Consider the following 17,453-nt stretch of genomic DNA (forward strand, 5'->3'; position numbering starts at 1 on the left):
CCCACACCCACGCCCACACCCACACCCACGCCCACACCCACACACACCCACACACACCCACACACACACACACACACACACACACACCCCCCACACCCACACCCATGCCCACAACCACACCCACACACCCACACCCACACCCACACCCACACACCCCCATACCCACACCCCCATACCCACACGCCCATACCCACACACACACACCCACACCCACACCCACACCCCCGGGTACATGCACACACAGATATATACACACGCACACAGACACATGCATACAGTCACTCACAGAGATACACATATACACGAGCACATACACACGCACACACACTGAGACACATACACACACACACACACAGCCACACATGAAGATAGACACAAAATGCTGTAGTAACTCATCAGGACAGGCAGCATCTCTGGTGAGAAGGAATGGGTGACGTTTCTCGCCGGGACCCTCTTAAGAAGGGTCTCGACCTGAAATGTCACCCATTCCATCTCTCCAGGGATGCTGCCTGTCCCGCTGAGTTACTCCAGCATTTTGTGTCTATCTTCGGTGTAAACCAGCATCTGCAGTTCCTTCCTACATGTACACACTCACGTGCGCACACTCGCACACACACACCAGGCAGGTTGCAGGTGAATTTGTCTGGGTTTTTATACTGCCCTGTTACATGCCTCATCCCCTGCCTGCCATGAACAGTTCATCTCTGCAGGTATCCTGGGGCAATCGTCGAAACACACCATCACCATGGATGAGGAGCACTCATCAGGTACAGCAGGCAGTGAAGAAAGCCAATGGAATGTTGGCCTTCATAACAAGAGGAGTTGAGTATAGGAGCAAAGAGGTCCTTCTGCAGTTGTACAGGGCCCTAGTGAGACCGCACCTGGAGCACTGTGTGCAGTTTTGGTCTCCAAATTCGAGGAAGGATATTCTTGCTATTGAGGGCGTGCAGCGTAGGTTTACTAGGTTAATTCCCGGAATGGCGGGACTGTCATATGTTGAAAGACTGGAGTGACTAGGCTTGTATACACTGGAATTTAGAAGGATGAGAGGGGATCTTATCGAAACATATAAGATTATGGAGGGATTGGACACGTTAGAGGCAGGAAACATGTTCCCAATGTTGGGGGAGTCCCGAACCAGGGGCCACAGTTTAAGAATAAGGGGTAGGCCATTTAGAACGGAGATAAGGAAAAACTTTTTCAGTCAGAGAGTTGTAAATCTGTGGAATTCTCTGCCTCAGAAGGCAATGGAGGCTAATTCTCTGAATGCATTCGAGAGAGAGCTGGATAGAGCTCTTAAGGATAGCGGAGTCAGGGGGTATGGGGAGAGGGCAGGAACGGGGTACTGATCGAGAATGATCAGCCATGATCACATTGAATGGTGGTGCTGGCTCGAAGGGCCGAATGGCCTACTCCTGCACCTATTGTCTATTGTCTATTGTCTATTGTCACTCTGCGAGAGGGAAGATAGGTACAATGTTCACTGCTCCTTGCACCCACTGGCACTGGGTGAGACGCATATTGCAGACAGCACAAGAGCAGTCTTTCACACAGAGAGGCAGCTGGCAGCAGACTGCCGTTCAGTCAAGGGAATAGGGATGCAAATGGCAACGTTGTATCTCATTTCTGCTCAGAAGGACCTGGGTGAAATCCCTGATCAGGGAGCACACATAGCAAGGCTGCAGTAAATGCAGTCTGAAATATTTGACGCTTTCTCTGGGCTTTCAGACAACCTTTGAGAGACGTCAGGAAGAGCAGTAGCTGTGACATTTACTTCCATTCTCTACACTGGCCAGGCTGAAAGCATCGGGCACTTGGTTTGTTTAGGACTTTCATGGTATTTGTGCCTTTGTTATGACATTGAGCCACCAGAGTGTAGGACTGACACAAAGTCTCATACTTAGTGCTCCCTCTAACAAGGGATATGTCAGTACTGGGCGATGCTTCTCTGAAACAGTACATGTCTGCAGCAGTAAGCTCTGTCAGCTGGGTAAAAGAGGGCTATGAACCAAGGTTTCCTGCTGTCAACAGCACTGGGAAAGTCAGATTTGTGAGAGGTAGTCAAACAGCAAGTGTAGAAAATTCAGTCACATCCATTTTGTCCAAGGACCTCAATAAAACTAGTTATAGAGTCATAGAGTGATACAGTTTGGAAACAGGCCCTTTGGCCCAACTTGCCCCCATTGGCCAACTTGTCCCAGGTATACTTGTCCCACCTGCCCGCATTTGGTCCATATCCCTCCAAAACTGTCCTATCCATGTATCTGTCTAACTGTTTCTTAAATGTTGGGATAGTCCCTGCCTCAACTACCTCCTCTGACAACTTGTTCCATACACCCACCACCCTTTGTGTGAAAAAGTTATCCCTCAGATTCCTATTAAATCTTTTCCCGTTCACCTCTGGTCCCCGATACACCTACTCTGGGCAAGAGACACTGTGCATCGACCTGATCTATTCCCCTCATGATTTTATACATTTGATTGAACCTTTTTTAAACAGTTGATTGAACTTAATCATTCCTCTGGGTACGCTGAACTGTCCAGGTATTACCTTCCATTGAATCAACCTTTTGTTGGTATTGTTGAAACATTTAATGCTACAAATTATTTGCCCTTCAGAGTCAGCCTTTGCTATAAACAAGGCTTGTTAAAGTGACTGTACATGAGGTCCACTGCAATTGTGGTAGATAGTCCAAGTTGCCATGGTCAATGGAATTGATCAATGAAATTAAGTGATATCAGATCAAGTTCTTGTTGTCTCAGTTGTCACCCCCCTGCCTGGTGGTGCAGTCGACGGAGTGAGAATCCAAAGAATCCTCGGGCAACATAGGCAACTGTTGAAGACTTGAAGAACTGTTGAAGTCTGAAGAAGGGTCTTGACCCAAAACGTCACCCATTCCTTCTGTCCAGAGATGCTGCCTGAGTTACTCCAGCGTTTTGTGTCTATCTTCAATGTAAACCAGCACCTGCAGTTCCTTCCTAAACACCAAGGCAAAGGATGGCTTTCTTTGGGCAAGGTCTTGGTTGACATCAACAGTAACATTTTTTTTTGAGCTTCTGTGAAGAGAACAACAGGGTGCCCTGGGAGCGGAGCAGTAGAATCACATCTTGTGGTCTGCAAAAGGCATTCATGGAAGCCCTGTGGTCTTCATCATAAAGAACCTAGTGAAGCTAGTGTTAATCTACAAGGCAGAGGGCTCTTAAAGAATGGAGGTTGAAATATGATGGCCAACATGGAATGCACAACATAAGGGCAACGTATTACATCGAGTAACCACTGTAATTTCTTCTCCTGCTTTCTAAGATTTGCTCATTGAGGAAGTTGGGAAATTCATTGTGATTCATGTGGAGCTTCAGGTCCTCAAGGAGAGTGCAAAGTACCACCAATCTAGGATGAATCTTTTGAATATTTGGAAACTGTAATCTTCACACATTTGCATTCCATGCACTGAGCCATGAACATGGATATAAAATTGCAGAAGATACAAAAGCTAGATAGCAAGTACCACCAAGCTTAGGAACACTGCTTCATCTCTGTTATCAGACTTCTGAATGGTCCTCCCATAAGCTTGGGTGTAGTCCCGATCTTCCAACCTACCTCACTGCAGACATAGGATGTTTTCTCTGGAAATGTAAAGCTACAATGCTGATAAGTTATATTCTGCATCCTGCTGACCTGAAACATCATCTTTCCATGTTCTCCGGAGATACTGCATGACCCTTTGAGTTATTCCAGTATTTCATGTTTCCTTGTGTCTAAATTAAGTTGCTGCCTGGAATGGTTGCAGACCAGGAAATTCAGTGGAAAGTGATTTTGAGTTAGAAACGATATAGACTGGGCTTAGGGGTCGTGATTAGAGTTCTGCAATGTAAGGTTATTGTCTGAAGAAGGGTCTCGACCTGAAACGTCACCCATTCCTTCTGTCCAGAAATGCTGCCTGTCCCGCTGAGTTACTCCAGCATTTTGTGTCTATGTAAGGTTACTGATGTCTGTTTACTGACTTACAGAACATTAGCCTTTGGATGAAGGTATGGAAGGAATGTCCATTGTGCATCAGAACATGGGAGTCTGGCTCCCGTATCCCATGGGTGGAAGAATCAAGGGTTATGAGGCTTATTTCCTTCTTCTGACAAGGTTCTTGAATCTCTGTTGCCTTTATTCAGCTCAAGCAGCTGAATCACCACCAAAACTGCCATGGTAATGAGGCAACACAACATGCATCACCCATAGCTGTGCATTCAGATTTAGTCACATCCTGAGAACTCAGACATTCTCCAAAGGTCAGTGGCACCAGTGACACAAAAGTGAATAACCCTTGTCTTGAACAAAGTGGCGTGAAAACGAGAGTACCTCTAAGTGCTCTAGTTGCTTCTAAAACAGAATGGAAATACCATTTTCAATAGTAACTGTTCAATGCAAATGTTGCGTGAAAAAAGGATGTAATTCTGTGGTCATCTGTACACCTGATGTCCTGTGGTAGTGTACTTTGTAGTGAAGATAGACACGAAAAGCTGGAGTAACTCAGTGGGACAGGCAGCATCGCTGGAGAGAAGGAATGGGTGACTTTTCGGGTCGAGACCCTTCTTCAAACTGAGTCAAGGGAAAGGGAAACAGGAGATATAGACGATGATGTAGAGAGATACAGAACAATGAATGAAAGATATGCAAAAAAGTAACAATGATAAAGGATACAGGCCATTGTTAGCTGTTTGTTGGGTGAGAACGAGAAGCTGGTGCGACTTGGATGGGGGAGGGATAGAGAGAGAGGGAATGCCGGGGCTACTTGAAGTTAGAGAAATAAATATTCATATCACTAGGTTGTAAGCTGCCCAAGCGAAATATGAGATGCTGTTCCTCCAATTTGCATTGAGCCTCACTCTGACAATGGAGGAGACCTAGGACAGAAAGGTCAGTGTGGGAATGGGAAGGAGAATTAAAGTGTTTAGCAACCGGGAGATCAGGTAGGTTCAGGCGGGCTGAGCCAAGGTGTTCAGCGAAATGATCACCCAGTCTATGTTTGGTCTCGCCGATGTATAAGAGTCCACACCTTGATACAGTAGATATTGTAGTGCCAGGTTACGTATTATGTCAAATGACAATATTTCCATTACTAATGCATAAAAACACCGTCAAATTATTCCATCTGTAGACCAGAGTGCATGGCCCCCGACTTGCCAAACTATCTACCTTTGGCATTTTGTGGCTCAAGTTTTAATTTCTAAGGAATATCAAACAAAGATACTGTTCGATCGAAAGCAGTTGGTTACAGGAAATGACTTAATGTGAAATCACTGATCATATATAATGATTACCAAATATGTTCCACAACAAGTTATAAACTAATAAACACATATGTTTTTAAGGATTTGTAAATTACTTGTGAGTTAAAGGTGAAGAGTGGAGTTGGTCGTTGCTATAGGGTGAAGATTCCAGTTGGTGGCAGCATACCATGGACAAGTAATATGTCCATCCAAATAACACCATTTTGCCACAAATGTCAATGGGGAGCAACAGATACACACACATACACATATTTCTGACTTTGCGGGCGTTAAGAATGTGACTACAGAACTGTCTTGAAGTTTTAACAGGGACCAGGGCCACATCAAATGCCATTTAATGTTATGATGCTATGACAATCTATCGCTACGACACGTCTGAGGACATGTACTTTAGAGTTAGGAGACTGATTACAGTTACCAATAACAGCAAATGTTTTCACAGCATTTTGCAAAGAGTTAAAAGATGTACTTACAACCAATCCTTCTTTCAGAATTACCACCACTCAAGTAATATTCTATCACCAGACTTTCATTTCCCTTCCCTCTCCTTGCCTCATTTCTTCATGATGCCCTGGTCCACTCTTCCATTCCCAACTACCATTTTGTGCCCTTGGGATCTTTTCTGGGGCTGAAGTGATGTGTACAAGCGAACAGTTTGCACCTGAACTGCAGGGAAAATGCTATCCTGGTGAGCAGATTTGCAAGTGCTACTAGGCAGGGTTACAATTAGATTGGCAAGGGTTGGGATCCAAAGCTGTATCAAGGCAGATGGGAGGCTGGTAGTTGATGCAGAAGTCATTGACAATAAGTTCAGTGGACTAGACGGACAGGAGCTTGGCAGGGAGCACAGATTAACTCTCATTTAACTCGATGCGAGAAGCAAGACCGACAAGGTGGATTAAGTCAGGATGTGAAGATAGACACAAAAAGCTGGAGTAACTCAGCGGCACAGGCAGCATCTCTGGAGAGGGGGAATGGGTGGCTTTTTGGGCCGAGACCCTCCTTCAGTGGTTAGGGATATTGGGAAACGAGAGATATAGATGGTGAGATGGAGAGATAAAGAACAATGAATGAAAGATATGCAAAAAAGTAATGATGATAAAGGAAACAGGCCATTGTAAGCTGTTTGTAGGGTGAAAATGAAAATAAAGTATGTCAGGATGTGGATATATATTGGATGGTGATATTACCAAAATCTGGACATATATTGGATGGTGACATTACCAAAATCTGGCAAATGGAGGGAGAAAACGAGCAGCTTAATGTTCCAGAGTACAGATGCAACAGGCGGGATCGAGTTGGGGAGGGGAGAGGAGAGGGGAGTTGCATTTTTGTTTAAGGTGAACATCTGAGCAATAGTCTGAGATGAAATTACTGTGGGATCATCCAGGTACGATTTATAGGTGGAGCTGAGAAATAATAAGGGGAAGATTACCTTGTAGAGATTCCACCATCGGCTCCCAAATAGCCAATGGGAATTAGGGAAGCAAATATGCTGTGAGATAGCAGATAATTGCAAAAATAATATGGTTGTTAAAGTACAGGACTTTAACTGTCCGAATATAGAATGGGACAGCCATGGTGCTTGGATGGGTTGGAATTAATTAATTGGATTCAGGAAAGTTTCCTCAGGCAATATATAAAACGCCCTCCTAAAGAGACGGCAAAGCTTGACCTACTGTTGGGAAATAGGGCGTGGCGGTAGAGCTACTGCCTTACAGCACCAGAGACCCGGGTTCGATCCTGACTACGGGCGCTGTGTGTATGGAGTTTGTACGTTCTTCCTGTGACCTGCGGGGGTTTTCTCTGAGATCTGTTTCTTCCCACACTCCAAAGGCGTACAGGTTTTGTAGAGTTAATTGGCTTTGTCTTAATATAAAATTGTCTCTCGTGGGTAGGGTAATGTTAGTGTGCGGGTATCGCCTGTTGGTGCAGACTCGGTGGGTCGAAGGGCCTGTTTCTGCACTGTATCTCTAAAATAGGGCAGGACAAGTGACTGGAATGCCAGAGGAGAGTACGTTCCGACCAGTGAGCATAGTTCTATTACTTTTAAAAGGTATTTTGTTCTGGTAAAGGACCGGATTCTTCAGCAAATTAAAGTTCTAAAACGTGACAAGGTGAATTTTGACGGTATTAGACAGGAGCTTACAAACATTGATTGCAGTAAATTATTCCTGGGCACAGAGGTGCCTGGCAAACAGGAGAGTTTTACAAGTGAGACAGTGAAAGTTCACCGTCTGCATGTACCTGTTGGAGTGAAGGACGAGGCTGGAAGGTGTGGGGAACATTGAATGAAAAGAAATTTGTGGCTCCAGTCAGAAAAATTGAGGCATGGGTCAGATGTAGACAGCTAAGATCAAGTGAATAACTGGAGGAGTATATGGGCTGTCGGAGCACACTTCAGAAGGAAATCAGGAGGGCAAAAAGCGGTATGAGATAGCTTTAGCAGAGAAGAAATAGGAGAATTAGAAGGGAATTCATCAATGTATTAAGGGGAAAAAGAGTAACTAGAGAGATAATAGTCTTCCTCAAAATGTGGACATCTATGTGTGGAGCCTCAAGGGAATTGACTACATCTCCTCTGGTTTTACTATGAAGAAAGACATGAAGACTAGGAAATTCATGAAGGTTAAGTGGATGCATTGGAGATAATCTGCATTGTAGAATATTAGGAGATGTACGTCTTAAAATGTGTAAGGGCGATCTCTGAGGTATAATCAGGTGCACCCACGGTCACCGTGGGAAACAAGAGAAGAATTTTCAGAAGCACTGGCTGAGACATCTGCAGCATCATTATGCATATCATTATCACTACGGGTGACGTAAGATTGGAGAGTGGCTAATGTTGTGCTTTTATTTCAGAAGAACTGCAGAGAAAAATTTGGGAACTGTAAGCCAGCAAGGCTAATATCTGTGGCCCGAAACGTCACCCATTCCTTCTCTCCTGAGATGCTGCCTGACCTGCTGAGTTACTCCAGCATTTTGTGAAATAAATGAAACTAATATCTGTGGTCAATCGACAATAGACAATAGGTGCAGGAGTAGGCCATTCGGGGCGAGGAATGGAAGATGAACTTTAATGCAGATCAGTGTGAGGTGTTGCATCAAACCAGGGTTTGCACCTTTACGGTGAATTGGGAGGCTTTTGGGAAGTGTTGGAGAACAGAGGGACCTTGGAGTTAGTTACAAGTGCAGATTTCTCTGAAAATTGTGTTACAGATAGACAGGGTGTTAAAGAATGCTCTTGAAATGCTCGACTTAATCCATAAAGGTAATGAATCAAGAAATTGGAGCATTATGTTGCAGATGTAGAAGCCATTGGTGAGGCTACAACTGCAGTATTGCGTAGGAAAGAACTGCAGATGCTGGTTTAAATCGAAGGTAGACACAAATTGCTGGAGTAACTCAACGGGTCAGGCAGCATCTCGAGAGAGAAGGAATGGGTGAAGTTTTGGGTCAATAATCAATAGTCGTTAGTCAATTTATTTGTCACATACACATAAATGTGTAGTGAAATGTGTAGTGAAATGTGTAGTGAAATGTCGAGACCCTTCTTCAGACTGAGAAGGAATGGGTGACATTTCAGGTCGAGACCCTTCTTCAGACTGATTGCAGTATTGTGTTTAGTATTCATCACCCTACGATATGAAAGATGCCATTGTGTTGGAAGAGTACAGAATAGATTTACGAGGATGTTTAGTTTTAGTCTTCTTATAATTGTATGTATCGGGGTACAGTGAAAGGCTCAAGTCAAACTCGGGAACAATAGATAGAGCGATGGAAAACATACAGAGTGCAGAATATAATCCTTACACAATATAGTTCTTCCAGGACTCGAGAGACTGAGTTATAGGGAGAGGATGGAAATGTCTAGGACTTTATTCATTAGAGTTTAGAAGATTGAGGGCTGATCCTATAGAGGTGTAAAAAGTAATGAAGAGCATCCATAGGGTGAATGCACACAGTCTTTTTCCAAGGGTAAGGAGGGAAAGATTTAATAGGAATCTGAGGAACAACTTTTTCACATAGAGGGTGGTGGGTAAACAGAATGAACTGCCAGAGGATGTGGATGTGGTACAACAACCACGACATTTAAAAGATATTCGGACAGGTACATGGAATGGATAATTGAGTTGGATAGAGCTCTAGGGCTAGTGGAATCAAGGGCTATGGGGAGAAGGCAGGCACAGGTTATTGATTATGGACGATCAGCCATGATCACAATGAATGGCGGTGCTGGCTCGAAGGGCCGAATGGCCTCCTCCTGCACCTATTTTCTATGTTTCTATGATAGCTTAAGGGGAATGTGGACCAAACACAGCCAATCGGACTAGCTTAGATAGGCATGGAGGAATTCAGTGAAGGGCTTACTTCCATATTATATGACACTGTACTGAACATCAAGTATAATGCAGATGTGTACCACTGGCTATTTTGTATCTTCATGATGACCTTAGAATGTCATAATTAATTAGAAAGAAGGTACTATCCATGGGAATGTGGGTTTAAACTTTACAAAGGGAGTGGCCAGGACTTATATATTGGGAGGTAGGAAATTGAGGGGTGATTTTATAGATTTGTATAAAATCATATGGGGTATAGGCAAAGTATTTTTCCCAGGGTCTGCAAATCAAGAACTAGTGGGCTTAGGCTTAAGGTGGGAGGGGAAAGGCTTAATAGGAACCAGAGGGGCAACATTTTCACTCAGAAGGTGTTGGGCATATGAAACAAGCTGCCAGTGGAAGTTGTTGAGGTAGATGCAATAATAAGATTTAAAAGATATTTGAACAGGTACTTAGATTGGAAAGGTTTAGTAGGACATGGGCCAAATGCTGGGAAATGGGAAAAGGTTAAATGGGATATCTAGGTTGGGATGGACAAGCTGAACCAAAGGGTTTGCTTCCCCATTGCATGATTCTATGATTCGATTGTGGAATCAAGAACTAGAGATTCCTAACTTTAAGGTAATAGTGGAAAAATGTAACATTAACTGGAGTAGCAAACTTTTGATAAGTATGTGAAACAAGCTGCCGGAGGAGGCGGTTGACAATAACAATGTCCAAAAAACATTTGGTCAGGTATGTGGAGAAAAAAAGGTTTAGAGGGATATGGTTTAAATGCAAGCAGCTTAGATGGGCATCTTAGATGGACATCTAGTTTGACATGGATGAGTTGAGCCCGAAGGGCCTGTTTTTATGTTGATTGATTCTATAACTCAACCAGTCCAATCTCATGGCATTGCCCTTTGCCCTCCTCCCTTCCCACCATCCAGGTGAAGCAGCAAATCTCTTGATTTTTTTCTAATCTAATGTAATACTGTGTTCGGTGTCTACACTATGGCCTCCTCCACATCGGTGGAAACAAATGCAGATTGGGGATCATTTTGTGCAGGTGTGACCTTGGTCATCTGGTTGCGTTCCATGTTCATTTTCCATCCAACTTCCCATTCTATCTGTGGCCTCCTGCAACAAGGTCCAATGGAAACTTGAGGAACAGTATCTCACCTGGGCACATTGTAGCCTTCTGGGATCAATATCAAACTGTCCAACTTAAATAATTATCTCTTTCTTCTTGTCTGAATGAGATCTGGCCATTTCGGCCAGTCATCGTTTACTCAGTTTTCCTTACCTATTAGTACCGTGTGTCTTGTTGCACCTGTCCTCCAGCCTCACTGTTAACAACACATTACACAGATGCAGAAACATAAAACCTTTCACTGCTACTTTAAATGTGCCCGTCAGTCCATTTAGTCTCACCCCATCAGGCACATCCTCTTTGTTCTATCCACCCCTTCAACACTGTCCCTTCTACTAAGAGTAATTTATTTCCTCCCCCCCTTTCTCTCTCCGCCAATGTTATCTGACATTCTGCACGTTTCTGATATTTCCAGTTCTTATTTCATACATACAGCCAAATTAATGTATTTTTAACAGATCTGTAAGATTTCTGCCTTCAGTATTAAACTATAGACCGCTTGCATAAGAACTTCTGCCGGAAATTTGCGTTGAAGTATAGTTGAGAAGGACTTAGTTGAACAGTTAAACACACCCACGTTTTAATCATCCAATGCATGCAGGAGACTTGTTTGAATTTGACCCTTAGAATGCTGGAGATTTTTATTTGATGGAATAGTTCAGTTGTGTTCGCAATGTTGTAGAGGTTGAGTCTGTATATTGCTAAAGGGGAAATAAACCATTAGCACCCTTTTGCATTCTGAACATTGCTTTCGGAGGGGGGTGGGGGGAGGGGTGGGGGGGAGGTGAGGAAGGAAGGTGTAGGTGAGGACATGGAAGTTGAGAAATGTAACATACCAAGGGATCCAAGTTCTCTGTATCTTTGGGGGAACCTCTGATCGTTTTTGGCCTCCCAGTCCAGATATGCAATTTTTTCCTTATGGCATGTTGGTTTGGAATATTGGAAAGGATCTCGGAAACAGTCTAGAAAAGAGGAAAAGGAGTGGAGTCAATTTTGCCCGTCATGGAAGACTGGCACATATCAGTCTGACCTTGTGTCCGAATCAAACCTTTGGTTTGAAGATACGTCATTTGGACACACTTATATCCGTTCTCTTCCCAAATAATTTCACTTGTCACTGAGCGGTGAATCAGCTTTAAATGAGCACCTACGAGTCTTGCTGATTTTCCATTTGCTTTTACGGGATTACTAAGCAGTTGATTTATGTTTCCTTTGGGAACACTTGCTGGGCCCATCATTAATCAGCTCGAGAGCCAGATCACATAGCTGTTGCCCTACTTTGAGATCTGTTGCATATTTATAATTTAAAGAAGCAGGTCGTGATTTATATGCGCTGAGGGCACCATGTTATATTTGCATATTTTAGTGGCCAAAAAAAAATCATCCATTTGTAAATGATCACGGAGAATACCAAAACTGAAGTAATACTCGATATGTGCTAGCACGTTTCATTCTGAAAATAATTACAATCTTCCGATTATTGTTGAATCCTTTTGCCTCAAGCATCAGGTACACATGTCCAGTCAATGCCTCCGACTGACATAATGAATTTCCATTTGAGATGGAGTGGTGACCTCTGCTATGATGCTGACCACATTTTTGGCACCAAACAGGTTGGATTAATCAAGACCAGAGCTCGAAGTGTGTTACAAATCAGCGTCAGCAATCACGCCAGGAGACCAGGTTGAATTTTCCAATCAACTTTTGCCAGGTGCTCCAGTACAGAATGGGTTTTGAAAAATGACTGATGTTGAAGTCCGTCCATGATGTTATTGAATGTTTGAGAAGGGTTGCGGTCCTATTTCTTTACATCCACACACAATATTTTCTGTCGGATACCAACTCTCTGGGTTCTTTGGATGACTACTATAAATGTAGTTATGTTTAGGTTACAGTTACACACCTCCCGAATAATTAGTTGAAGTTGTGGAGAAATTTCCTAACGGGCTAAAGGTCTTGCCGCCTTGCCCATTGTGAAGCAACACAAGGGAAGCTGTATGCATGAAGCAATTCCTAAAGGGGCAGTTGCCTTGGATTGGCTTTTCGTGCACAATTGACTTTTGCTGCAGCCAATTTGATTTTTTATTCACAATATAAAACTATGAAATATTATCACTAGCTGCACCTTCACACCTTGTGTTCCAATGTCCACTGACCTCAGTTTGGTAGGGAGCCAATGTAGAGCTTTATCATTTGCACTCAACTTATGATGTAAGCATTTCATGGAAATCAAGACCTCACCTACATGATCTTTCTCTGACAGGCTACCAATGAATATACTGCCCACATACATCAAATGGGTGACATGTCTCTATCTGCAAAGGGCTCTGCTCACACCGACCAGTATAAAGGCTTCACTGTCCTGTTTCACACACTGCTGCTTGTGAGAAAGATCCTGGAATGGCTGACGTTAAACATGACAGCACCTGATGAAGAGATTCTAGTCCTTCCACCACGTTCATCTTGCCCTTCCCACTTCCACCTCAACAAGTGCCACCAAGCTCACTAATTGCCTCCTCCTAGCTGTGTGCATGTGCTGGCTAACCATGGTGATGTGTGCTGCTGCCACAGTCCAGCCCATTGGTGTTCAAAGACTGGAGTCCAAGCCTACAATGACACAAAGATAAAAGCGTTAGAAAGCTTGCCACCAGTCATGGCTTCACATTATGAAGTATGATGTCCAGTGTTTGTGCAGATGCTTATGTTGGTGTTAATGAAAATTGAGGCAAGGTGTAAGAGAAGGATTGTCCTACCCCTCAACTTGAAATGAACTGGTGTTTTAATCTCTTTCCGTGTTCTCCTATGCCATCATGTGCAGGATGGCTTCTTGCAAGGATTTTTGAGCCTGGCTCCAGACTTCCTGTGCCCTCTAGAACAAGTAGAAATGTACACTTGAGATGTTGTCAACTGAAGAGCTCAACTGGTAGATGTTCTACATAAACCACACCAATGTAGCTGAGGGAGACTGCCACATGCCAATAGACAGCCTCCTTACATCCTCATCATATATTCAGCTGAAACAGGGTCCTGACCCGAAATGCTGCCTATCCATGTTCTCCAGAGATGCTGCACGATTGGCTGAGTTACTCCAGCACTCAGTGTCTTATTTGGTAAACCAGCATCTGCTGTTCATTATGTCTACATTTATGTTCCGAATGTTGCCTTCACGAGACAGCACATGCCACGTGACTCCATCTTTCACTCACAGAATGCACTGGCTGGAACTGACTGGGGATTTCAGCAGCGCCTCTCTAAAATAGGAACAATTATTTTCTGCAAGGCTCAGCAAGTATGGACCTCCCACAAGAGCATACAAGTACCAAGTTAGACTTCTGGAAGGTATTTATTCACAAAATGCTGGAGTAACTCAGCAGGTCAGGCAGCATCTCGGGAGAGAAGGAATGGATGACGTTTCGGGTCGAGACCCTTCTTCAGACTGAAGAAGTCTGAAGAAGGGTCTCGACCCTAAACGTCACCCAGTCCTTCTCTCCTGAGATGCTGCCTGACCTGCTGAGTTACTCCAGCATTTTGTGAATAAATACCTTCGATTTGTACCAGCATCTGCAGTTATTTTCTTATAATACAAGTTAGACTTCTGCATCCCACTGGCAATTTCCCAACTGCAACATTCAATTGTAGATGAAGTCCTGCAGTGGAACACAAACCTCATGAGTGCATCCACTGGAAAGTCTGCATTTTAAACTTGGTTCAGATTAGACCATCAAATGAAACTGTTTAGTAAAAGTATAAGCTAATTTAAATTTCCTCTAATTATGTTTATTTTAATGATTTAAGTGTTTTTACATTTTTAATTGACTTCAATTTTTATTTTGTTTTTTTAAACTATATTTTCTGCACCTTTAAGTTATTTTAGATGGATTTTGAGTATTCGCATTCAAAGGTTTTGTAATCATTGATAGCTGACAAAGCTGGGAAGGTGATTTTACCAATGGCCAGTTTATTTTTAAGTCTACCTAGTAACAGGATGGGAATGACCCTTTCGGTGGGGAATGGGGGTTAAGCAGTTTGCAATTGACAGCAGGTTCTGGCCTCAAACCTGACTTTATATTTGCTTGTTGTGCAAATTATTTACAAAGATACATTGCATTTTAGCTTCCATGCATCATTATTTGGTGTAAAATGGCAGCACTGCTTGAAGTTTAGCTGCTGCTGCTTTGGAATTCAGGTGTGCAACCACACATGCCTCTAGGCCCAATTAAAAACGTTGTAGCTGGAGCAGTAATCCATATGAGGAGCTTCGAAGAATCATTAAATGAGCCGAGTCTTTGTTTTATTCTTTCGCAGGATGTGGGTATTAATGACAAGGCTTGCATTTATTGGTCCTACATAATCTCCTTGAAAAGACAGTCGAGTGCTGCTTCCATTAACAGCTTATGGCGGCTTGGTGCAATCTGAAATGTTAACTCTGTCTCTCTTTCCACAGATGCTGCCTAACCTACTTATGCGGCACGGTGGCGCAGCGGTAGAGTTGCTGCCTTACAGCGAATGCAGCGCCGGAGACTCAGGTTCGATCCTGACTACGGGCGCCGTCTGTAGGGAGTTTGTACGTTCTCCCCGTGACCTGCGTGGGTTTTCTCCGAGATCTTCGGTTTCCTCCCACACTCCAAAGACGTACAGGTTTGTAGGTTAATTGACTGGGTAAATGTAAAAATTGTCCCTAGTGTGTGTAGGATAGTGTTAATGTGCGGGGATCGCTGGGCGACGCGGACTCGGTGGGCCGAAGGGCCTGTTTCCACACTGTATCTCTAAATCTAAATCTAAAAAATGAATGTTTCCAGCTTTTATGATTTTATTTCAGATTTCCAGCATCAGCAGTTTTTTCAAATCATATTTTAGTTTATTAAATGGCCATTTCAGCAGATGGATAAGAACCGAACACGTTACTCTGGGTCTGAAGTTATATTTTTACAACAGAAGGTAAGGAAGGCAGAGTTAGGATGTGTCATTGTTTTGTTATATCAGTAGTAAGCATCGTGCTGAACACATGGGGAATTGGATTCCACTGTTCTCCACTCTTTTCACATTCTGTTTTATCTCTTATTTTATATTCTGTGCTGCATTGTCTTGGGATGGATACTGAAATTGAATTTTGTGTACTGTTCATGCTTCAAGGTATGGTCCCCACAGTCCACGTTGCTATCTGCATAAGCTTTAGACTTTGGTGTTTGAAATCACAGATACGTTCTCGGTGCTTGGACTGACATGGATATTATCTCTGCAACAAAAAAATATATACACTTGTAGGCAGATAGAATGTGAACTTTGATACTTGCAATCTCACATACTGAGTCCACAGTTTGCAACAAGGTGCAACAGGGATTTATTTTAGTGTTTGAATTATTATTATAGCTACTATATATACAGGTGGGGGGGGGGGGGGGGGGAGGGGGGGGGGGAACTGGGGTAGGATTTGAAGCAAAGTTGCATCAGGATCTTTGGTTTTGAATGGGAATTCAAACAAAATGGACAAAGGTGGTTATATTTAGTTCTGGATTTCCTCGGCTAGACTCCTGCTACACTGATCTGAAGTTAACATCAACAGAATCTCTTGAAATATTAGTAACCATTTCATTCACATTTTTAAAAATCAAAATGGTTTATTTAGGGGTTAAAATTAATTTTATAAGTAATGACTTTGGTGCTTTTAAAAAAATCTCTCTTGCCTTATTTATTGCATTAATTAAAGTGACCACTTTGACCAAGAATTTAAGAACCTTAATATGATGATCAGGTCGTGGGGACTAACAACAGTGACTGCATCTCATTTCCCATTTGGTCTTTGCTTCCTATATATTGAATTGCCCTGAATGGTCATTTTCTATCCTTGATCACCCTGGTCTGTACTAGGGACAATGTCACAACTGTTTACGTTGATTTGTACTGTTAATGGATCCACCTTGCTGTGAATGTAGCATGCATGAGGTCTGAAGAATATCCTGACCCAAAACATCATCTTCAATTTCTCTCCACAGATATGCTGCCTGACTCTTTGAGTTCTTCCAGCATTTTGTTTCTTGCTCAAGGTTCCAGCATCTGCAGTCTCTTGCAGCATCATGAGTCTGAAGAAGGGTCCCAATCAGAATCATTGTCTGTCCGTTTCCTCCACAGATGATTTGGGCGGCACGGTGGCGCAGCGGTAGAGTTGCTGCTTTACAGCGAATGCAGCGCCGGAGACTCAGGTTCGATCCTGACTACGGGCGCTGTACTGTAAGGAGTTTGTACGTTCTCCCCGTGACCTGCGTAGGTTAATTGACTGGGCAAATGTAAAAATTGTCCCTCGTGTGTGTAGGATAGTGTTAATAGTGTTAGTGTGCGGGGATCGCTGGGCGGCGCGGACTTGGTGGGCCGAAAAGGCCTGTTTCCGCGCTGTATATATATGATATGATATGATATGATATGATGCCTGGCCTATTGAATTCCTCCAGCACTACATTGCCTTTTGCTTTTGTTTTCTCTACCTTCAACTTTTACTTCTTCCTTTACTGTCTTTTATTTTATCCTTGATTTATAGTTTAGTTTAGTTTAGAGATACAATGTGAAAACAGGCCCTTCGGCCCACTGAGTCCGCACCAGACAGCAATCCCCACATGTTAGCACAAGCTTACACACATTCGGGACAAGTTACACTTCTACCAAGTATACAAACCCAAGCCAATTAAACCTACAAATCAGTA

The 17,453-nt window shown here is 43.2% G+C and overlaps 1 protein-coding gene across 4 annotated transcripts in view; it reads right to left on the reverse strand.

Moving 5' to 3' along the window:
* LOC144594451 (protein shisa-6-like) overlaps positions 1–17,453 on the reverse strand; it is a 517,988-nt gene that overhangs the window by 73,668 nt on the left and 426,867 nt on the right. For 3 of the 4 annotated variants that reach the window (XM_078400938.1, XM_078400941.1, XM_078400940.1), the window contains one exon: positions 11,595–11,720. The exons of the other annotated variant lie outside the window; for it this stretch is intronic. In XM_078400938.1, coding sequence (XP_078257064.1) covers positions 11,595–11,720 — 126 coding nt within the window. The remainder of the gene's footprint in view (positions 1–11,594; positions 11,721–17,453) is intronic. 4 annotated transcript variants of the gene reach the window in all.

Source organism: Rhinoraja longicauda, chromosome 6 (assembly GCF_053455715.1).
Source record: "Rhinoraja longicauda isolate Sanriku21f chromosome 6, sRhiLon1.1, whole genome shotgun sequence".
NCBI classification, from domain to species: Eukaryota; Metazoa; Chordata; class Chondrichthyes; order Rajiformes; family Arhynchobatidae; genus Rhinoraja; species Rhinoraja longicauda.